Here is a 25,026-nt window from a genome sequence, read left to right on the forward strand (position 1 = left end):
CTCTAGAAACCAAGATCCTTACCAAATTCAGATGCTTGGTAATGGATGCCCTCTTCTGTTGAAATACAGTACTGTTGGTGTAAATGCATAGCTACTCAACTGTATGAGTATAGAATTCTTTCTAAAAGCATGTTTTATAAATATCATCTTGCCCTTTTATCTAGGTAAAAGTAATCATTCTTAAAAGGAAATGGTTACAGAACATGGGCAGTCCTCACAGAGATGCATTGACACAGGCAGAACTGTAATTTTGTTTTGCAGTAAGCTATTCTCTAACATGCTCCCTTTGTTTTCAGCTGTTGACTCATAGATACACAGTACTCTAGCATCATAACCATTTTTATTGACAGCATGATTTTGTTATAAGCCCCATCATTTCCTTCAGAGTTCTGACACAGATAACACTGGGACCTCTGGTTTGTTCTGCTTTCATTGATCATATGTGACTCCTCCGTTTTTTCAAGTACCTCTCCTTTTTTACCCGATTTAGACCACTTTATCAGAGGAACTGCGGAAAGAACTGTCCCTTAATTTAATTTAATGACAAATTTTCAGGACGCCGGGGAGAATAAGAAGGACTCTGACCTGTACAAACTAGTGTATAAAAATGGCTCTCTAGATGGATTGAATACACTGACTAGTCCTGTATATCTCGGTTCCTTGATAAGCCCAGCATCTTATGCAGTATGACTAAGTCCAATTAAGGATGAAATAAGCCTTGGATCTCCTTAATGCTCACCCTGATACATCTGCCTTATGTGGAGAAAAAGCATCAAAGTGAAAAAAGCGTTAGCAGCAACCTCACTGTCCTTATTCCTGTCCCTACTTTCTACCACCCTCTTGCTCCTGCCCTGCTCAGTGCTTGTCTCCTATTCCTTCTCCTCGACTGTCTGTCCTGATTCCAAGGCTGTTTTTAATATCCTTTTCACCAGGAGAGAGCCCAGCGTCCCTCCCTATGTCCCCAAGAAAAGTTCTGGTCCGGCTCCCTCCCCTTTTGCCTAGTCTTTCCCTTCATTTCTCTCTACTATTGTTTTACCCCTTTCATCAATGGGTGAAATCCCACTCCCTCCTCTCCTGCCCATAACAGCCACCTGTCTGCTCCTGACCTCCCCAGCTCCACTCTGTTGTTTCTAAGAGAAAAGTAAAATGGAGAGGGGATTGCTACAGAAAAGTAGAGAACACATTAAGTCAGGGGGCAGTGGGAGGATAAATGCCAGAAACACTATTTCTCTCTGTCTCAGTTAGCTACCGGGAGTTCATAACTGAGTGGGTGATTGCTGAAGTCCAGACAGTTTTAATGTTAAGTAAGAGCAGAAGAACATGTTCTGGTCAAGGGCGGTTTGCTACGTCTAACTTTGCATTACCTAATTGAAAGAAGAAAAAATTGGAGCTACCACAGTAGCTCCTTTCACCAGCAGCGTTTTTGCAGCACTAACCTTTGCTGTCTTCGAAATTGCTGCTAAGGTCAGGTTGGTACATGACTTTGAGAGACAGGTTCAAGTACAGGTTAACAGTAAGGTTCTTGTGTTTATTGTCTAATTGGTACCAATTTAACTTTACTAAAGAATGACTCAGACATATGAAGATTAAGCTACATTGCCACATTAGTCTTGGAAGCACTTGTGTGAGGATCCCAACATTGGTTAGGGTCTTCTTCCTGACACTCTCTTTCAGGACAAACATGGCTGGGCTCCTAACACCTAACTGTATGCATCATTTCGTTCTTTTTTTTTCCCCAAACTACTTCTGAAACATCCGGATGCAAGTGTTGCACACCCCTTTGACAGTATTAACCACATAATTAGCAGAAAAAATATTCAGTGATTCATTCCTGTAACTCCACAGAAACAGTTTCCATTTGCACACTATGCCTTTCTATGAAAGGGGCTGAAACAGCATTTCACCTTTTCTCTCCAGGCAGTGGATGGCTCCCACCATTTCAGATAAACTGTCATCTAAAGCCTGGTGTCAAAATTTGTATTTAGACAGTAAAACCTAATTAACATTACAGATGAATTGGCAAATGCAGGTTCCTCCTTAGAGAGCAGTCCAACAAGTTTACAGTGGTAGGATACCTCTGGGTATCGCCAGGCTAATACCTAAATTCCCACTTAAATCCTCCCCGTTCCACTGCTGGGGTTTACTTGATATTTTCATTGCGTCTGCTATTGCGTGATGGTGTCGTTGGTCCTTTGCATGAGCAAGGTCTTCCTATCAAGGAATATAGATTATCACCAGCAGCAGCTGCACAGATGTGACGCAGGGATGTCCAAGGTGGAGATGGAGCTAGTCGCTCTGCTCGGTGCTAATGGCACCGCTGAGCATGTGAAAGCTCGGTGCAGAGGCCAGGCAGGCACAGCCTGGCAGGGCTCTTTCTGTACAGCTGGGCAGCAAGCTAGACATGGCCTGGCTCTGGGCTGCACGGTCGTGCAAGCTTGTACGAACAAGCTCTGCTTGCTGCCCTTTCCTTCTGCCGGCTCCCTGGCCCAGCCATGCCTCCTCCCTCCTCCAAGTTAAACATGGGTCCCTTCTGCTCCCAGCATATCTCGAGTTTTGTTTTTTCCCCCCTCCAACCTTTATTCTTAAATAAGGAAATGGAAGTGAAAGGTATTTTTTTTTTTTAGTCGAAAAGGCCATCGCAATGCTATGCAATGCTAGACCGTATCTACCCACAAACAGAAATCTCTAGTCACACTTTTTTTTGTGGGATGGCAAAGCAGAATTTGACTTGGTGCGTTTTATTTCTTTCAATAAGGCTCCAGCATGGATTGTGAACATCGCTTACAACATATTATGATTATTACTGTAAAAAATTACAGGTTGCTTTTACTAAGGAAAGAATAGGGCTATAAAATAGCACATACTAGGCATAGCATACTGGGAAAGTGTCCCAAAAATAAATGCTTTCATGTTATTATTTGTATTCTAGCAATTTAACATCCCACCTTTTCACATACCTCAATCGTATTGTTGACTGATACTTTTAAATATTGCAGTGTTTAAGTTCCCATTCTGAATGAGAACTATACTTCTGCTAGACACATGCTTTCCATTTGCAGATGTTCGCTGAGCGATACAATACCAATGAAGTGAAAATGGATGTGAACTCTATTTCTCCATGCTTCACAGAATAGCCTGTTGGTTTGATATAGAGACAAATGGCTGTTCTGAATGTACACACGCTTTCATTACAGGCAAAATTTTCTCAGTGGAAGATTTTGTGGGTTGGTGGTTGTTACCCTTTATCTGCAAGCTGGTCTCAGCTTTGGAGGTGGAGAGCAAGACACTTGTGAAATAATTAGATCTTGTTTTCACTTGCTTGAATTATTTCAACCTTGGAAGATTCTTGATATTTATTTTTATTTCTGTGGAAATTCATCTCTGGATTTGTTCTCACTTACACAACTGACATTAAGCCGGGGTTAATTTAACATGGGTATTTTATACTTTAAACTCATTCTTTGAAGAATCGCCCCACACATCTCTGCCGTAGTCACAGATTTCCCTACAGAGGTTTCACCGCTTCACTAGTAACAGCTCATTCCAAGAGCAGACTATGAAATTTATGAAAGTCTTAAATGGTTGCCAGTAGTTTATATTCAAATATCCCAGTGAGTGTGGAGGAAGCGCTGGATAGGCAAAAACATCATATTCTTTGGCTTACTGTGTTATGCAAATACGGCAGGCAAAGAGCTGAAATGATCATTAATGGCATATAGTGCACCATCCAGCTTTCTGTGTCACCAATAGTGTTTAAGAGTAGGAGTGATATCCCTAGCCCCACTCACATACAGAGTAAAACTCCTTTTACTAATAAATTGCAACACTTGATGGTACACGATCAACTATTTAATTAGAGTAAATGCAAAATCAGCTTGATAAATTTTTAGTAGGGGGACAAGAAACTGCTAGTCTGAAATACAACTTTATTTTTTTAGTCAATATGCAATCTACAAAATGTTATTACAAGATTATCAGCATGATCTGTTTATACTTATATTGACAAAAAAATCAAATGAGTTGATATTTTCCATTAAGAAATACAGCACTGCTTCTGAATTATTAAAATAACAGCTAAGAACTACTAACTCCAAAAGTTAGTTACCATATTTATTCAATACAAAAGAGAAATAAGTATAGAACAGAGGCATGGACACGAGTACCGCAACTAAGAAATATGTCAAGTAAAATATGCATAACTAAAAGCAACATCTGAAAACACCCTTTTTCAAATGTCAAGCACCTTTGGAGAATTAATATGGAATCTGGAAAAAAAGAAGCAGCATAAAGATGACAGCAGCTTGGCGCTATGTTCAATGGAGTGCAGCATCATCCTCATTTCTAGGGGGCTGCTGGACGGTGACAGCCAGGGACTCGGTCACAGCAAGGCTATAGCTTAGACAGCCAGCAACAGTCCCTTTCCTCTCTTCTGCTTTCTTTTCTGGCTGAGGTAAGCAAGCATTACATGTTGCTTATTTGCTAGTGTCAAGAATCCCCTACAGTTTTTTTTTTCCTCTTCATTACCACTATGGTCCCTCTTTTTTTTTTTTTTTTTTTTTTTTGCTTCTCCTTCATTCTTAGAGACTTTGATGCAGAACCCATTTTGTCAGTTAAAAGACTTCCATTGACTTCAATGGGTGTTTGAATCCAAAATTACATCAAGTACTACGTACATACAGTAATACTATTAGAATGAGAAAGATTAATGCAAAGATAGTTTGTTTGAGCAAATACGACGCTTAGAAAATAAGTCACACTACAAAAATAGCTGTATTCATTGATTTCTGTTTAAAATATAAAATACCCCAAACCCTGCTGCTCCTTTGTGAAAGAAACAAAGATAATACCTAAACATGGCCCTGTAGTAAATGTTAGTAAGTGTTAGCGTTTTCAGTGACCGATGCAGCTGGAAGAATTTCAATGACGCAGGCACAAGCTGCAGCAAGCATGGATCAGGCCTGCACTCAAGCTGGCTCCTTACGCAATGCCAGCGCACCTCAGGGGCTGTTTACAGCTCCAGTCCTGGGCTTCTACTAGCTAAACACTGAGCATCATGACAGATTATACAATCTGTTCCTCACCTCCATTCTCCTCCCAAAATACAGTCAAACTACACATAACCCAGATTTCCAAAGAATCAAAACCAATACATTTATTCACTATCACCTACTGTAGCTTTTGTAGAAAATGTTAGCAAATAAGCTGAAATACTGGGAATATCTGTTCAATAGACTATATTCAAGAGCATCAGGGAATACAAAAGAAATATTAGAAAGGGAAAGCCAGGGTATTTCTGTTTTAGTGTGTTGCAATAAAATGGGAAGGTTAGAATTTGATTTAAAAAAATAGTCAGACAACCCAATTTTTTCTTTCATTAAACCGTAGCATATTTTAAAAATATTCTGACAGCAAGGCATACAAACATCAGTCTGAGACTGTCTGAGACTGAACAGGGCAATTAAATCTGCCTTCAGCTGTGCTAATTGTCAGATTTAAACTAAAAATCATGCCTGAAACAGAGTAACTTTCTTTCAGTGGGGCAATATTTCTGTGGAATGAATTCCCCATGATCCTGATCCAATTCCTATTAAAGTTAACAGAGAGTCTTGCAGGCCTCAGATGTAAAGCCAAGATTCTGCTACATAGATATAGCTGCAACTTGACCTTTTTACATTAGTGAGTTCAGTAAGGCTGAATAATCACTTGCACCATACCAGATACAATATGGACTCACCAGCAGGACAGAATAATTATAGCGTGGCTGTTCATCATTTCGGTCATTCAAAGCAATAGATCATATTTTATGGGATCAAGCCAGAAGAAACTACAGCACTAGACCAGTTTCTTAAGCATACCTTGAGAGACAGCAGAAAGAGGAGAAGATAAAAGCAGCCGTCGCTTCTGCAGGAGCTGTAACAATACCAGGCACCAGGTGCCCAAGAAACATGTGCAAAGAAGGGGGATTCTGAGACGGAAAAGTCACAGAAGAGACTGACCGTCCTCTTACTTAAAAAAAAAGGAACGATGGGGGCCAGGTGGGCAAGACATGCTTTGGACACATAGCACTGCTAACAGATTTACTGAATTAACTGTGTCAATGTCGGTCAAAACAAGTCAGCAGACCTGACAGCCTCAGACAAAGGCTAGTGCAGGGAACTGAAACACATAAGCTTTTGGCTTCCTCTGCCATATGGAGCACAAAGAGGTTAATAGATATTGTAACCCCATAGTTACACTAGAGCTAAGCGAATTCCAGAGCTCTGCCATGATACTAAGTAAATAATTTTGCCCTAGTGTACACTATGTTACTTAGTTCAGCTGAGAACTAAATAAACCAAAATTAAATATGAATAAAACAAACTGAACATGACTTGAAGGTGCTAATTGTTTCTCAAGTCAAAACATGTATGAAAGATGCAACATCCAAGACACATTTGGATCACTACTACACTAAAGCATTTGCTTAGATTTATGATAATATAATCTGCTAATAAAATGGGATATACAGAGAAGCCAAGATACTGTAACAGTCTATTTGGGGCTTTGGTAATGCAATACACATAAAAAACCTACCCTCAGGATTTAGTATAGAATCTATTACCCATTTCATTCTCAGCTTCTAAATGGGGGAAAAAAGTTTATTGCGATGAACTATGTTCATATTATGGCCTTCTGTTTCCTCAGATTGATAATTTTCTCAAGGCATATCCCACATATTTTTACTTTGGGGGAATAACATTTATCTGTATTTTTACTCAGCATTCATATAAACAGTTACAGCTGTGACAAAATATAAAGTGAGACTTAGTGCATTACTATATTTTTATTCTCCAATAATTTCAGTTTGAAGTAAGGAGAATTTTAGGAAAACTGCAGCAAAAACTATCATGAGCATTTTTAAGTTCATCAGATTTTTTTTTCAGACCTGGAATTACCCCCTGCAGAAAATGACAAAGGGGGTAGCAGCTTTGGAAAAATGTTAAAACCCTTCCCTAAATTCCAATATATATTCAAAACCAGTTAACATATTAATTGGGGCTAGTAGTTCAAGTTGCCTGCTGAAGTGTCACAGCTTCACTTCCCTTGCAATAGTCTATTCCAGTGTTCTTACCCCATAGAAAAATCCCTTTAGAGCCAGTAGCATAAGAACAATCTCACTTTCCATGCGTGGAAAGACATGTCCTCTATCTTGAAGTTACTCAAAATGACAACACAACATGGCCTGTGGTTTCCCAACCAACATCTGGAACTTGAGGCCTAAAGGGGGCCCAGAGCAATTGACAGTGACTGGCCTCTTTTTTTTCAGTTCTGCTGGTGTAAATTAGCAAAGCTTCATTGAATTTAAGAGACCTGGACTGATCTACACTTGCTGAGGATCTGTCTCTTGTTTCACTTGCAGCAGTAGTGAAAAACATTTGTCTAATGCTGGTACAGAAATTTCAATCACATCTGCTGTATGTTTTTTTGCCCAAGAGATTACATCGAGCGAACCTATAAAATGCTGGGGAGGAAACATTCACAGCTACAGAAAAATGAGGAATATTATTGCTGAGCAACTTTTCCCATTCCACCAATGAAATCACCCGGTTTCTACCCATTAGTTGAGGTGCTTGCAGAAAGTAATGTTACGACTTGTTCTGTTGACATATATTGAGGTGAGCAGAAACATGGGGGACATAGATTTTCAAACTCCACTAAAAAGTGTAATTGGTCCTGCTGGGCCTTGCACAGATGCTGGTCTGCATATAAGCATTCTGGCAGTTTTTATTGCTGAATATTGTACATCCAAGTGACATGAACTCTTTCAGTGCTGCCATTAGTTTTCAATACAGAGTATGAGATCACTCCCAAGTCATAGGTACGCAACAGAAAAAAATACATCACAATCAGTCAATTATGTGCTCACATCCTGCAAATCTCTACAAGGCAACGTTACTCATACCAGTTCTCCCATAACAGGAAGTTTACTTGAATGCGAGCTAATCAAACGAGTACTGATTTGCAGAATCAAACCCAAAAGCACTAAAAATAATTCAATTATTGTATTTAATCTACACTAGATCATTGCACTTTTTCTAACAATAGAATTTCCCATGGAAACTGATTCCTACTAATATTACATGATGCTGCCTGCTGTCCTTTTCTACTGCATTAGGCAGTTGCCAGCCTTATCTGGATCTTCTCCATCAAGCCTGATCCACTTCTTTTCAATTTCAACCTGTAGTTAGAAAACAAAAACAGGTAGAATTTAGCAAATAATTGGGCACTAAAGCTGTGATCTGCAGTGACAGTGTGAGTAAGAGCTTTGACACAGAATCAAAAGACTCCCAGGCCCACCAGACTTCAAAACTGCTACTCCCAGAAATAGCACACTGAGGAAAAACAATGCTGCACTTGCAGTTCTGTTTTTCAGCATCGTCTTTGAGCAGACAAGGAATTATTTTTTAATGATTCTTCTGCTCAAAGTCATTTCATGAGACCATGCAAGATACGGTTAGAATACAAATCACATTGGCTTTGCAAATACTGCACGGGGTGGGGGAGGAACAGGAGAGGAGAACAGGAGAACTGTGAACGCAATAGTGAAGCTACCTGGCAATTGTAAAAAGCTTTCTGAATCACGTGTTTCTGGGGCTGCACGTCACTCTCTATGCCCAGAGACTTGACTTCTGTTCCTGAGGCACAGGCACTGTGGATGACAAACTGCACAGTAGCAAATGGATACCAGTCAGAAGGTATTTCCTGGTCTGATCCAAGCTCTAGTTTGTAAGACAGACTGTGTGGATGATCTGAACCTTTGAAAAGAAAAAAAAAGAAGCAACCGCTATCAGATAATTATTTTTGTTTACAGTGAATGGTTAATCTGCTAACAAGAGACCATAGCTCTATTTTTTATTAATGTATAGCTGTTATGTAATGCAAGATTATTCTATCTGTAATCTTTTGCTACTTGGGCATAAGATGGCCCTTTACTCCTTTTTTCTCTACTTCACCACAACTCTCACAGCCATCACAGTTTTACAAATTAATTTGCACAAGGTTTACCAGATCCTGCCAGCTTCTTATTAAGCAAAGAGTACTACCAACCTAGGGATTGGCAGCTAAATTCACATTTTTAGGGAAGAATCTCACTTTTCACTTAAAAATACATTTGTTACTCTCACGGAAAGGAAGAAAAACTTGAAGATCTCGGTTTAGCCAAGGCAGAGATGCTGCCCTACGTCCAACAACTGCCCTTCCAGAGGTCTCTGCTGTAAGAATTTCACCGGGGTGTTTATTTCAAGTACAACAGCTATCTTGTGTAACATCATTTATCACAGTATGCCTACAGAAGGAAGATAAAGGTGCAGCTCAGTGTGCTGCTCAAACAAGATATATCCCAGCCACTGGGATAATCGGTCTCCCTTTCTAGCTTTGCTTTTGCTATGGGAAAAGAACATATCCTCTTTCTTTTAAAGGAAAGTACTACTGAAGGAACTATCATGTTATAAGCCAGAATCATGAAGGACTGCCCATGCTCTGCAGTGTATTCCAGATTTCTTTAATCCAGGCTTAGATCCTATTGATCACTTGCTTTAGAGTTTCTTATATGTGGGAAGGGTATAGGAAATCGTTTCGCCTTCTATTGACACACAAGAACACCAGGGCGAAAACCCTGCTTTCTACAGAAATTGAGGTCAGTAAGTTCACTACGTGCATGAAGCCAATATACCAAAATGAAAAGAATCCTTTATATCACAGCTGCCTCTCCAAATTCTTCAGGGCAAAAAATAGTGATTCTGCCTTTCCCCTCCTCTGCAGTGTTTTAAGCATCAGTATAGAAAACTAACTATCATTTGGCTGCAGGCAGAAAACCTTAGCAGAGAAAGGATTGCCCATATTTTGTCAAAGGAAAGCCTGGCAGCATATTTGGTTTTCATCCATTATACTAAATGGACGGCATCTCAAAGTTTCGGCAAAACCATCCCATTCTTTATGTATCCACTTTCTCCAGTGGCAGGAATCAATCTCATCTCAGAATGAGGGAAATGCGCATGGTGGAATTCACACACGCTGAGCTTTATCCATCCCATGCGAATAATCAGTATAACACACCACATCCACAGGCTCACAAGCATTTCACGAAGCAAAAAAAAAAGGGGGGGGGGGGTAGGGCTTCCATAAAAGGTTGTATAACCCATAGCAGTTCTCCCTGGAAAAATGGCTATGTCTACATCGGTCCTGGGAGCCATGAGCTGAGGTCAGGTAGAGCCTGAGGCGCTCTCTGGTCCACACTCCCTGCACACCTATGTGCCTGCAATGCAGGGACTGGAGCCCGGCTTCCAGCAACCCTCACAACACCGCGGCTGTTTGATGATGGCCCCATCTATGACAGATCCCTGCTGGCCTGCCTGGGGAGCCCCGAGCACGGGAGGCTGCTGAGGGAGAACTCAAGTTGGCAGCCAAAGTGGTTCCCCACCTCACTTTTGCTGCAGGCTGAACCCGTGCGGTGGAGTCGCATGTGTCCAAGTGTCCCCCTGCAACCCGCCTTGAAGCCTGCCTGAGCCCAGACCTCCTGCACACGGCGCTGGTGTCCAGGCAGCTTGGAAAGGAGCAGAGGCTGGACTCAAGGGTAGGTTGAAGATACGGTCAAGACCTGGCCAACCTGGCACATATGAGGATTTTTATAAAGCTCTCACCCCAGCCTTAATTCTGCTTCTACTAAAGCCCAATAGGGAGCATATTTTTAAACAATCATTGATGTCTTCAGGAAGAAAACATTTCAGATTTTAGTAGATAAATTACATTTGATCAGTTTTGATGGATAGAGTTCTACTAAACACACTTGACTCTTAAGTTCACCAGAAAACCTAAGTCAATAAATAGCCCTCCAGATTTCATATTAAGTCTGGCATAAAGTTAATGAATCCCCCAAAATCAAGTGTTGAAGAGCTTGAAATTCATACATTTGTCTTAAACATACTCATAACATTCTGTTTACATTTTTTTTACTAGTAAGTTATTATTAATTTCTTAATTAATGATACCCTCCCTCTTCCTTAATATGATGTTCAACAACAGAATTAAAAATTTTTTGTTTGGAAGAAAAGGTGAAGGAAGGGGAGAAAGGAATGGAAAAAGTTCTTTGGAGTATCAGGCCCCTCAGTTTCAGATGGAAGGATCTCTAGCTCTTTATCCTCCTTTCTTCTTACTTCATTTTTTTCATATTTAAAAACAATAATAATCAGTAGCTTAAAGAGCTATTTGCTGAATGCAAGTGTTTCTCTCTGTCAGTTCACCCCCAAGCCATGCACACAAAAACACAGCAGCGTTGCTACGGCCAAACATTCAGGACGAGAGGCACGGCAATGGGTAAGTGCGTTCCTTGCCTGTTTGGCCTCTGTAAATGGTTGATTTAAAAGCATTCCCTACAGGCTTGTCTCCTTTAGTATGCTGCCTTCAATCTTTATTTCAAATGTTTCTTCTTTCTGTAACTATTTTTATTATTCCCAGAAGACCTGAACTGGATTTCAGAAGATTATGCTACAGGCACCAATTAAGAGTCTTTCACCATAGAGCAGCGTCAGACACTGATCACGAAGTCTTATCTCACACCTCTCCCAGACTTCTTTAAAGAAATGTCAATCACGATAGAGCCAGCAACCACTCCACTCCATGGAATTAGCTGCTTCCTTCTGCCAAAGCACAACTCTAATACAGACTGGTTACAGAAATACTGTAGGAAGGGGTAATACAACTTGCATTCATGCATGCCAGGGCCACATCCATAAAAGGGACTGGTAGGGATCACTGCAGCTAATGCCCAAGTCTTGAGTTCTGGGAATAAAACTTCCCTAAATACATCAGGCACAATAGCTCCTTTAAAGGCAAATGGGGAGAGGTAGGAGCCCAACAATGGCCCTCAGAAGTCCCAGCACCAAGTGAGGGAAAACCTAGCTAAACAACAGGAAATGCTGGAGAGATCGGATGGAAAAATCTCTCCCTCCTTGCAGACTTTGCAACCCACCTGGAGCACCAATCAAGGCACAACTCCTCACAACCCCCATACATACTTAAAAACACACAAACAACCTCCCTCCCAAAAAATAAACCATGCCCACAGACCAAAAGCAGCAGTAATGTTGCCTCTACACAACAGCTGCTTACTTCTCTTGCACATGGATTGGGCTCAGTCACCCACGCAGCCATAAGGCAAAGCTGGACATGGGGGCTGAGTAAGATGCTTTTTACTCCTTGCACTTACTGTGATTTGTGCTGAACTCAGTGTTTCCAGTATGTGCTAGACATCAGCCACTCCTCTGCATACACTACAGGATCAGGTCCTTCAAGGCGCTCAAGCAAAAAGATACCTAATTTGCAAGCCCATAAAGGTCTTAGGCAAAGGAGCGGGATGCCACAGGCACACAGCACTGGGCTAAAGTCTCAGGACAATAGGACAATACACAGATAGGTAAAACTATAACGGTAAAGACTTTATTACAGAAAGTGATAAAGTGCCATGTGGTGCACGCCTTGTCCACAATCTGCTGATGGTCATCCCTTCCTGTGGCCGAGCACGTTTCTCCTGCAGTAATGCCCTCTTAGTCCAAAGGAAATTCACAATCCCTCTTCCAGACTGCCTGGACTTGGTGGAACGGTGCTGTCAAGGGTAAGCCTCTCCATCCTGTGCCTGCCATCATCCCAGCAAGAGGTGAAGTGATAGCAACACGAGTGGCAAAGGAGACTGATGCAAGCACTTCTTTTCCCAGCCAGTGAACTGCAATAGTCATTCTGTCTCCAGCACCACAACCTACCTGAGCTGTGTGCATCATGACTGTGAGGACCTGTGCAGTTCTCCAGCAGTGGTGCTGGGATGCAGCTAGGCATTGAGCAGACCATACGTGTGCCTGCACGCTCCTGAGTAGGGCAGCAGTTCGGTAACACACTTGGTTGACCTGTTTTATGTGCTGTTTTCTGGGATGGGATGCACAGACTGCACAACTACATCAACCACAGGTGAAGGGTCCAGGGAAAATAGCAGCAGGCACAACACTGAGGTGGCATGTCATGCCCTGGCCAGGACAGTGGCTCTTTCTTTCTTTGAGTGTATGGTTTGACAGAGGACCTGAGGAGAAAGTTGTTGTCCAAGAATAGCAGCATCTTGTTTGGAGTCCACTTGTGGCAGAAGGAAAAGGATGTATATCTAGGAGCTTGTAGTGATGAAATTTAGCATCTTCTTATTAGAGAAAGGCCTCTGAAGAAATGAGTAGCAATAGGAATTGTCTGGAAAACTATTTTGTCTTCTGAGAAAGGGAATTTAGAAACAACCGCTGTTTGGAATTTCCCTGGAGAGATGTCTGATGGCAGACGTCCATCTGAGCCCAGACAAAGGCATATGGACCATTCTTCTTGCCCTACTGCTTGACAGACCTGTTAGACATGGCATAGTTGTGATTCAGTACCACAAAGCACTTGAAAAACATCAGGGAGGCAGAGCACTCTTGATTTAGTCTGGATGTTGGGACTCGGTAAATGCTGGGATCTTTTCTTTCCCCTAGGTTGTAACCTGCAAAGGCAGAGACACAATAGTTTTCAGAGCTGGGGAAGGCCACTGGCCTGGGTCCTCCGAAGCAGCCTCCACTGGACCCTTTTCTCTACTTGCAAAATGCAGGATCCCGGCCTATGTCCCTCCCATAGCAACATCAAGCACAGAATGAGGTACTTACCACTTGATTTGTGGAGAAGGCTCTCTGTCCAACGCTGGGCCATGGTCAGAGTGCAGAGCAACCTGTTCCTGCCGGCCAACAGGCAATGAAGCAATCGACCAACACTTTGGAAGACAGTGAGCACTGCCTTAGTTTCCACCTAATATTGGCCAGTCCTTGTCATCTCTGCTCTGTGAACCTATTGTTTCCTTGGCCTTATACTACACTGGAGTTGGAAGAAAAAAAGAGACTGCATGGACAAGATCTTTTTGCAAAAGAAAAAGTAATGATGAACAAGTTAGATGTTGGCCAGAAACACAGAAAAAACAGAGGTGTGGAAAGACAAGAGGGTTGGGGCAGGCATGGTGTTAAGTCTGTACAGCTGCCCAGTGGAAGCTAAGAAGACATATTATTCAGAGGTGAGGCTAGCTATCCAACATGTGGCCAATAAGGCACAGAGGAGACATGAGCATCTGGCCGGCTGGAATTGAATAACTCCTGAAAGGGGTGATTGGGATAATTTGGGGAGATAACTGCACTTTTATTAGCTAATTTAGGAGACAAAGATCCCAGGTCTTAAGCATCTAGGCAACTGAATAAGACCTTTGTGAACTGGGAGATCTAAGCCTTCCTTATTTTATACTTGTGAATCTGGCTCTTATTTCCTAAAAATGTTCCAAATTCTTGCCCTCTTCCTCTAAAGAAGAAAAGCAAAAAATGAAACTATGAGATTCAAATTGTCATTTAGCATTCATACAGCACTTCACAAACAATAAAGAATCAAACTTTGCTGCCCTTACTCACACTATTTAGCACTCATTCACCCATAGGAGCAGCAGTCAAGCAAGTCACCTTGATATGAGAAAGGCTTGCGGAGCCAAACAGTTTAGTGCAAAAGATGTGCTGGTAGGGCTACTTCAGTCAAGAAGTAGTTTTATTTTTGCTAAGCTAGTTCCAGTGCTAAAAGTCTTATTTTGAGCATGGGAACATCAATAATTATTAAGAACACATTTTTAATAGGACTGTTAGAAGTTAACGACTCAGTGCAGTCATGTCTAAATGGGTGCATTTACCCATATTCCTGGGAGAAAGGCATAGGAAATAGGGGAGCAGGAAGATATCACTGCCAAAGAGCTGTTGCAATGGTGCTGACACCAGAAAGAGGCAGCTGGGGCAGCGATGGAGCCCAAGTACAGATGTCACGGCTAGGAGTTTCCACCAGTTCAGAAAGCAAAAACAGCGCGAACTCAAGGTTGCTATGAGCCACTTCACCACCTCACAGCTACTAACCGCTACAACCATCTCAGACACCAGAGTCCTTGCTTAGACGCTAAAAAGCAGTAGCAGGGCTCCCAGAAGCCACAAGCTCCCCAGGCTCCATTTCTCTATATTGCTTAATCACTGCTTCCTCACTACAGCTCCTTCACGGGGCAGGAGAGAAGAAATAATCAACAGAAGAATGGCTGCAGTACACAACTGTCCTGGGATGGCTGCGTCACAGCGGGAAATGCCACAGGGCACAAACATACGCAGCAAGAGAGTAAGACGCAGTGACTAGGGGTCTAGTGTCTCCTCGGCTCCCAGGGCTGTGCAGGCTCACGCAGTTTCCTCAGTGCAAAGGCTGGACTCAGTACTGTGCTGGAATCACAACATGTGCTACATCTCCTTAAATGCTGCCCTAGCTGATTTCACAAATGTAGACTCAATTTGCTGAAGTATCATTAGATCAACACTTCAAAGTCCAAGGCTTTTAAAGTATTTTTTTTTAATCAGTGCTAACTTTCAGGCCCCACACCCTCCATTTATATACCTAAATATGCATAGGCAGCTTCTAAAAATCTGGGGTATCTCACGGCTGCCACAGACTTTGCTTGGACAGCACCCTTCCAAGGACACACTTTACTAGGAACTAGTGGATACTAACATATTTTGATGGCTATAAAGGGAGTTACAAGGTATCTGTAGGCAACTTGGTTTTTTCTTTTTTTTTTTTCCTTTGGCTTGGACAAAGGCTTTTTGAAAGCAAAAACATGGGCATATTTTTCTCCCTGCAATAAATGTATTATGAAAGTTTACATATTTCTATTAGTCTGACTGCCTCCAGATTTTTGGCACGCCTCAGGACAGTTCTATTTTTAAAATCTTTACTGCATACAGAATACTAGATGGAAAGCTTTAAAATTTGACCAGGCAGTATTACTACTGAAATATTCTCTAAAACGCACGAACATTTCAAGGATACAGATGATTCTGCAGATCTTAGCCAGAGGAACTATTCAAATGTCAAAAGTTTAAGCTACTGTTAGAAAATAATTTAAAGCTGTAGAATGCCACAGAAAAGGTTCTTACTTTCAAATACCATAAATCTGAGTTTAAATGTGCACAACAAATCTTAAGGTGAATGAACTGCAGGGAATTAAAGACTTTGGAAGAATCACAATCTTCTATAAAATTGCCTGACTAAAGCTACTGACTGATCTTGCAGAAGCACATCTACATTAAATAGCAAAGAATATTAAAAGCTACCCAAGCAGTCAGTCCCATAAGCTTTGGGAAAACACAGAGGCCATAGTAGCACAGTGAGAAACCCAGCAGACAGAAGTGACATCCATATTTATAGACTTGGAAGCCCTAAAGAATTTTATGTCCATCAATTCTGCCACTCCTCTCCATCAGCTCCTCGTCCCGCTCTGTCTATCTTCCCGTGAGCCAGACCCCCTCTTACTGCCCTTACTGCCTCCGTTATCCCCTCTCCTCTACTGGCGCTTTCCACCCCGCTCTGTATTTCACTTCTCTCCCCACCACCAATTCTCCCTTGGCTTCCTGCCGAGCATTAGCTCATCTGCTGGTGCTGCGTCTCCTTCTCGCTCCCGTGACCAATTTCTTGGCAGCCCCTGGCATCCTCTCAGAGCAGAGCATGAGACTGCACAGGTAACAAGCTGAAGGAGGAAGGACGGGCTCTTCATGGGCAGACAGCCAATTCGGGAAGGACTGGGAGAAACCATACAGCCACAGGTCAAAGCCAACCACAGCTTCTCCCAAAGCAAAAGCCGGGGAAGATCAAGACGGAAGGCTAGCGGCATCATTCCTGAACCTGATCACTGCAGAGGTGGTGTCGTCCCTGCCACAGTGCGCACCAATGCAAATGGAAAGGCAAAATTGCTCCAAGTTTGAGAAATCTCCACTCCTAAGCAAGACCCAACCTACAAACAAAAGGCAAGCATATTTCCAAGCAACATCACCAGGAAAAAAACCTAGTTCTACTTTGCCAGTAGCAATGCAGTATCTCATACTCTCACAACTGCTGCATTAGCACGTTGACATAGGATGCTTTGCTTTCAGTATTAAAGTGCCTTTCCAATCTAGTTCACACACAGGCTCAGGACAACATTCCCCATTCATTTGCTCCTGCCTCAGTTTTTTTGTCTATCTAATATTTACGTGACGGAAGTAACAATCAGGAATATTCAAGTACCAGACAAAAAAAAAAAAAGGATATCATAATGACTTAATATAATTTACACTTAGTTAAAATGAGAAAAAATATCTTCATGGGTTCTTTTTTTTTGTAGTTTTGAAAGTGAACTCTTGGCTGATCACACGTCTAGCTATCTGAACCACTGAGTGGATATGTCAAGTTTGTACCAACATGTGTGAAACTTGCACTTAAGAAGATTAAATCTTCTCCGGACATTTTAAAGAGGTAGTTAAGCCAGATAGTTCATACTCTGCAAGTCTAATTCTATCCATTTGTTAATTCCTCACCCTTACCCCAGTCTCAAAAGTACAGTTTTTGCAGATATTTTAGGTAAAATAGTTTAATAGATGCCCTCATCCTACACAGATCCCCAAAGCCTCAAATACATATAATGCATATCCAAAGAAAGGATCAAGTGCCTTCATTCTGCAGCACTTAAAACAGAATAAAATATTTCTCAGGATTTTTTATGCCTTTAGAAAAAAAATATGTAGTTCTATTAATCTGATAACATGACTAAAATGGGAATTTTAAAAACATATATTTATATTTTCCTTCTCCAAAAACAGTACTTTCCTGATTAAATTAGACTAAATTAACTATTTTACTTAGTGGAAAATTACTACTCTCACGTGCATGACTATAAGCTTAACTGGTTTTATTGCTGCAAGTATTTATAGTTTTGTATCACCACCACAGAGAAACAGGAATATAACTGGAGGTATCTTTTGTCAGCATGGTTATTTTCATGATCATACAATCTCAGTGTATGAACCTATAAATGAGGTAGCAGACAGCAGTCTTTGCAAAAGCACAGTCAATTTGCCACAGCAAGTTTGACCACAGCATCTTCTAGTTATGTATCACACCTACCATTTCTTAAAAGGTGCTAGAAAGCCAAGATGCAACAGTTACAATACCAACTTTGCTACTAACTGTGTGACACTGGGCAGGCAAATCATTTCACCTGCCAGTGTTCGCTTCCCATCCCACCATGGCCCAGCTGGTTTATGTAAAGTGTAAACTTGTCCCACTTTCTTACTACAAACTCGAGGTTTGCTCAGGATGATGAGATCCATTTCCATGGTAAAGCCTTGGGATACTGCACCATTATAATGAATGATAATAATACATCTGCCTGGATCAAACAAATTAGGAAAACGCCCTTTGGGGGGGGGGGAAAAAAAAAAAAAAAAAAAGGGGCCATAGTCTCCTTTTTCTTAAAGGTTAGCTCCTATTGATACCACTGCATGGATACAGATTAGAACTACTCAGGCTGATGGAGCTACACAGCATAAAAACATTGTGCGAACCCTGAGAAGATCTGGACCCAAGCCAATATTTTATAGCACAAATTATTTACTTGAGTTTTTATCTGGAAGTCTGTCTATCTTCCACACAACAGCCCTATAGGCACTTTCATATTTTGCCGTTCCAACTGAGACTTGTATCACAGGATCAGATTCAATCTCATGTAAAGAACCAAGGCATGTTCTTCTATTCATTTTTGCTTTTAGGGACTTCTGTCTTTGGAGGTTCATGGTCCAAAGTGCTTTGATCCACTGTGCAGGAACTGGAAAGCGTATCATAACATTTTCACAGTATTTCATAGAAGGTAAACGTGTTGGTATCAGAGCAGTTGAAGACATGTTTATAAAAGCCTGAAGTTCTATGTATGCTCCCTGAACCACGACAGCAGCCTTCACAGAAAACGGAAGGTCTTGTCCATTATACTGCGTCTTGAAACGCATTAGCTCCAGCCTACAGGCATCAGGAGGTGTAAACTTAATAATTCGTGATTGCTTGAATTCCTGTGTTTTAACACAGTTATGGAAATGGTAATCTAGAATATCAATCCATTTCTTCTCCTTCTCAAAGTAACATTCATCCCTTTTCTGGAGCTCTAGATCATTTAAAGTTAAAAAGCAGTCAGTATTTCCATTCACAAAACATAAACAATAAATGTGTGTGATGACAGCACTTTCCACAAGTTTTCCTTCTGCTTTAGTGATTTTACCCCAAAAGTTGTCCACTATTTCTAGAGTCATTTCTTGTTCTTCGTAACTTCTCTTTTGTTTAGAAATGGTGGGAAGTTTCATAAGCTCTTCCTCAACTGTTACAAGAAAATCAGTGAAGTCATGATAATCTGTGGTTCCCAACTTTAACATCTGCTCAGCCTCTGGTTCATGGATCACTTCTACTTTGGGATGATACTTCCTTTTCTCTGTGTAAGACACACACTCAATCTTCACAGTATGGATTTTTCCTGAAACATTATAGCTCTCCAGCTTGGGTTCTGAAAGTTTACAGTGTGGTTGCAGCTGGAACTCTTTGAAAGGCTTCTCAAGGCCCTTTTCGTAATACATTTGTAATATACCCCCAGCTAGGACTTTAAGGTAAATAGGACCCCATTGCCGAGATGACATCATATTCTTCTTCTCGGGAATTCTCAGCATGAATGGCCATCCATCTGCTCTCTGACTCCTGAACAGACCGTGAGCGACAGCAGACGAGAGGCTGTGCCATGCATGCGCGCTGGCGGTGGGCAGGCTCCCCACAGTGTCAGAGCTATTGGTTTGCAAGTGTTCGAGCCTTTCGCAGATGTAGCTGAAGGAACCCTGGTTAAGGCTCTTCTGATCATGGCAAGTTTCTTTTTCTTTAGAATGACAAACATTTCTGTCAAGCGCTTTGTCCTTCCTCTGCGTGTTAACGTTAGCTGGCAATGTGCTGAGTGAACATCCTTCTGTCCAAAAGGGACTGGAAAAAGCACAGTCACTCTGGAAGTACGGGAACTGCTCCGATGACTCTCCTAACTCATCACAGCTTTCTTGCAGATTAGGATTTCCTTCACCTGTTGATTTGGAGACTAAAATCTTAACTGGATTATCATCAGTCGAGGTGTTCACAGGAAGGCTGCTCAGTTTCTGTGAAGTTAAGGCAGAGCAAACCCCAGGTGATGGAAGACAGTTACCTTTTGATGGCCATTCAGGAATAGGATAAAGGACATGAATCCCAGGCTTGGGGATACATGGGCTTCCTGGGTAGTCTCTGGTAGGTGTAGTAAGTGGAGAGTTACTGGGGGGTCCAGGACTTAGGTAAAAGTCAACTACAGGAGAGGATAGCGGAGTGCTGCCTGTAGAAGATGACCTACTTGAGGATTCGGGCATATTAGAGAGATTAAGCTTAAGGACATTTGCTCTACAACTACTCTGATTTTCAGCTGATTTCTGAGGAGACTGGAAGAGCGGCTCATCGTCGAAGGTAACCCAATTTGCTGGATTTGTGGAACACATCTTGTAGGAAAAACTTGAATCACTTGCACATGTATCACCCGCAAACCATCTATTAAGAAAGAACAGACATGATCAGAAAAAAATTCTCTTGAAAGACAAAACAAAGAAACCTGACCCTTATAATATTCAAACCACATGACGCTTACAATTTGATTTACATGTGACTTACAAATCTGACCTACTTTGTGTTTTACATGTATAATCTGAGACAACCATGTAGAAAACAGTGAAATTGCCCCCAGATCCCCACTGCTCTCCCAGGCTGGGGACCTAAGCATTATGCTTTGTTTAGAGCACCTGGTGTATGCAGGCGCTACACCAGAGACAACAGAATGTCCTACAGGTGTGCCGGACTGCTTGCACAGTGTTTTCCACTATACAGCCTATCAGTAGCTTGTAATATGGGCAGAAATATTCCATACTAGGCCTCACCTGCAGATGAAGTCCCCCCACCATCACCAAACAAGGTTTTACTAAAAACAACGCAGCCATTTCCGAAAACCAATTCAAGGCAGAATAAAAGTTCACAATGTTTTCTGTTGAAAAGCTGCAGCAGCTCAGTGCTGATGGCAAAGGCATACATACTGCATCAGTCATGGCAATCTGCTTCCACCAAGGTAACTACGCAATTAACGGCCCTCTCCTGAGGCCTCTGAAAGGCAGACGTCCACATCCTCAACACATGATGGGCATGTGTGGCAGGACAGTCACAAGAGGATCTCCGGGGGAGAGGCAGCGGGGGCATATTGCTGCCATCAGAGCCGGCCTGGGAACATAACCCACTTCACGCTGCTGTCCGACATGCCTCCTGCCAGGAGCAGGATGCACAAAATGGTCCCAGGCGCCTTCCAGAGATGGGCTTCACTTCAGTTCCTCCAGCTCTGACTTAGCCTCTTAGAGACCATGTGCAGGTCGGAGTAGCAAAGTTAGAGGCCAGGGGGGTGGGGGGGAACATTAGACTCATAAACAAGAAAGAGCCTTAAGAACAAGCGGGACATCCCTGTTGAAGGGTAGCTTACAAGCACCCACCATATACAAAATGCTGGTGAAAGACACGTCAAGGACAACTAAGAACATATGCATCTGCTAAGCACCGAATTGGCTGGCAGCCTAGAAAAAGTACAGTTCTTTTAAACCAATTAATAAATTACACTTCATCAAACAAAATATTTTTGGTAAAGGGCATTGTTGGATGTCCTCTGAGCAGGACTGTAAGCAGTAAACAATTAGTCTTGCCCCTGCAGTTTTAAATCATGCACTGAAATTCAAATGCTCACTGTATCCTTTGCAGGATATCTTCTCCTCAAAGTTTTCCTTCCCACTGCTCACAATTGATGAAGTGGCAAAAAATAAACTGCTAATGACTGCAGAGGAATCAAGCACAATGATGATGCTCCGCAGGGCTTATGTACACATCGTTCATTTGGAAAAAAACATCAGGGCATATTCACATCTGCCTGAAAGCACAGGGAAGGCACAGTTTGTATATACAAAACCACCTGCACAGACATTACTGTGTTACTTAGGGTTAGATAATGATGGCTTAAAGCCAGTCCTCTTCTCCCCAGGCACCAACAGCCATAGTCAGGCCATTTACTAATTGCATAGCAAAGGTACATGTACAACAGCTTATAATCCCATAACCACAAAAGCCATTCTTTATCTAATAACATTTAGAGAACAGTTAGTTTCTGGAGATGACAAAGTTCAGCCAAGTGAAATCTTATGCTACGCTACAAGTCGTTATTTTTTAAATTTCACCATTATTTCTCGGCCAGCTTATAGCCTTTAGGAAAGTATCATGAACTGTGACACAATGTGCTCACTTCACTGCTGAGCAAACAAGAGCTTGGAATGGAGATACTCCAGTCCTTCATTATTTTTTGAACTCTCGACCTTTTTGTTCAGTAAAAATATTTGCACTATGCTAGTTATTTTATAGGAATTCCCTCCACTTAAAAAGAGAGAGAAAATGAGTGAACAAGTTACAAATGACTGCTTCACTATTCAAACACAGGCAACTCTGAGTGCATCCTTCACCCACACAATCACTTCATCAAAATAAAGCAATGGAAAGAAAATCACAGCTACTTGGTCTCTGCTTTTGCCACAACTTTTTCCTCTTATCCCACACCCTTGCTTTCCGCACTGTTCAGCAAGCAGTACCTATTGATTATTTCCATAACCAGAAAGTTTCAGAGTTTTCAGGCTGTAGATCTTGCTCCGTCTCAACGTGCCTTGCTCTTCTGTTAACGACAGCTTACATGACACTAACTTAACGCATTGCTTTTTCTGTGATGGCCAGGACAAAAGAATTTGGGAGCAGCCTGGTAAGGCGGGCGGCCGGAGGAAGCAGATTCAGATGCTGTCATTAGGGACTCAGGCATTTACAGCAGACGAGTGACTGTGAACAAGAGAAAACACCGAGCACGCTGAGCAAGAAGAGTGCAAGAATTTCTATCTAAATGGGCTCTTGGGATGAATGCATGGATAGAGCATAAAGTGAAAACGGAAATGGCCGTGAATTCAACAGCCTGACAAAGCAAAGCTATTCTACCAAACTGCAACAGCACCAAACTGGCAAATTGCAGGAAACTAAGATGTATGAATGAGAAAGAAAATACAAAGTGAGAAAGGAAGTAAATATAAACACTGTTGACTGTAAAGAATGCATTTTGCATCATATTCCCCTTTCCCTCATTAGAACTAAAGTTTCTGTGTCCTTTATTATTTCCAGATGTTGGGTTTTTTACCTCTACTTTTTCTAAATGTGATGTTACAGACCATTTTGCAGATATTTTTTTCTTATAAAACACACTTACAAAGATGCTTGAAAGTTACCTGCCAAATATTTAACTTCAGTCAATAAATATCTATGAAGAAAAACACTTTTGCAGGTGCATCTCATATCTGCAGTTACAATACCATTTCTGTACCTGTCAAAGACTGTAGCTTTCACCTTTTATTACTTTTCCAGAAATGTATTTTTCAAAGAAATGGGACTGATAAAACAAAATACATACCCAAGAATCAAGTGTTAAAATATATAGCAGTTCTACTATAATTGCTTACTGATCACCAGAATTGACCACTGGGAAAGGAGAAAAACCCAAATGTATCTTTTAAAACTATTTATAGAATGTAATACTAATAAAAGGAAACACACCCTCTCATATATTATAGGTAGCACTAGTGCCATTCATCTAGCATTTAAAAGAAAACATTTACAGTCTTATGCTACATTATGTAGTTTTTCTCTGATGCTTTTACATCTGCAAAACAAATCAGTATCTTATCTCAAGATCTTTTTTGCCTAGCAAGTGCTGCAACATTCCTTCTTAAGAATTAAGATATTCTTCCCTTAAATGGCAGTAAAACAGAACTTTAAAATAGATCTGGTTTGACTCTTAAGAAGCTACCATGGGACTCTCGTAAACGTAACCCAAAAGTTTTAGGTAACAGGAAAACGATAAAAGATGCCATGGATCTCTGTTATAACATATGTTATGCAGCCCATAACGTTTAAATTACAAGCATATGTGGCATCTCAATCAGAAATGTGACAGGAAATACCATTTTTAGAATATTAAAATTACAAACAAAAACTCCAGCTGAAATAACTATTGATACTAAATTCAATACCGGTGACCCCAAAAGCTGAAACTCAGCCCAATTCATCCTGTTCTGCCTGAGAACAATCTTCACGTTCATCAGGTTAACTCAGCCCTCAGCATTTCATGAATAGTAGATGTGGCTTAATTTCTTCACTTTAATCCCCCAAGGATGTAAGGAAGTGCGTTCCTGTCCTGTTATTGAGAGACTTTATAGGCCACAGCTATTACTGGCTCTGTTGTTGCATCTAAAAGATGTCATCCCTGATGACATCCGCGGGTGAAATATTGCTCAACGCTGGTGCCTTGTTGGAGGATACCTTTACCTGTTTCCATGCAGAAAGCAGGAGTAGCAAGTCCCTGCCTCTCCAAGGTGCAACGCGAGGTACTGGTGTCCAGCAGCCCCGTGGGCTGGTGGCCACCTGGCTGAGGTGCCGCCTGCCACCCCACCAAACGATGGGCAATTTTTATTTATTTATTTATTTTTAAGATTGAAGAGGAACAGGGTCAGCTAATGGAAACGGGCTGCCTGGGAGTGACAGGGATACACTTTCCTCCTGCAAAGCATGAAGCAAGAGCACGTAACGTTTAGTAGACTGTGCTCATACTCCAAGATACAGAGGGAGGCATAATTTTATAAAAGCATTCATTATTACCTCTCTAGCTCCTGAGATCATTGTGGCTTCAACACTATTAAAGCTACATATTCTCTAAATAAGTCCTCGATGCAACACCTGAGCACATATCTCACGCATGCCACTTTCACAGTGGTGTTTTATTGTGTCAACATAACTAATGGTTTCCAATTCGGAAAAAAAGCCAACTCAGCAACACGCATATATCCTATAATTTCCACACACACACGCAGTGTAAGAAAGCAGTTAACTAATCCCTTCAAAACAAGCTGAACCCTCCACACAACCTACCCAAGATCCCACATTTTATATTTAACCTCCTCC

The 25,026-nt window shown here is 41.5% G+C and overlaps 1 protein-coding gene across 1 annotated transcript in view; it reads right to left on the reverse strand.

Annotated features, from left to right (window-relative positions):
* The window catches only part of LOC112980510 (stonin-1), a 49,547-nt gene that overhangs the window by 16,595 nt on the left and 7,926 nt on the right, over positions 1 to 25,026 (reverse strand). Inside the window, exons 2-3 of the mRNA XM_064509785.1 lie at positions 18,527 to 20,505; positions 8,593 to 8,795 (exon numbers count right to left, since the gene is read on the reverse strand). Coding sequence (XP_064365855.1) covers positions 8,593 to 8,795; positions 18,527 to 20,456 — 2,133 coding nt within the window. The 5' untranslated portion in view covers positions 20,457 to 20,505. The remainder of the gene's footprint in view (positions 1 to 8,592; positions 8,796 to 18,526; positions 20,506 to 25,026) is intronic.

This window comes from Dromaius novaehollandiae, chromosome 3 (genome assembly GCF_036370855.1).
Source record: "Dromaius novaehollandiae isolate bDroNov1 chromosome 3, bDroNov1.hap1, whole genome shotgun sequence".
Taxonomy (NCBI): domain Eukaryota; kingdom Metazoa; phylum Chordata; class Aves; order Casuariiformes; family Dromaiidae; genus Dromaius; species Dromaius novaehollandiae.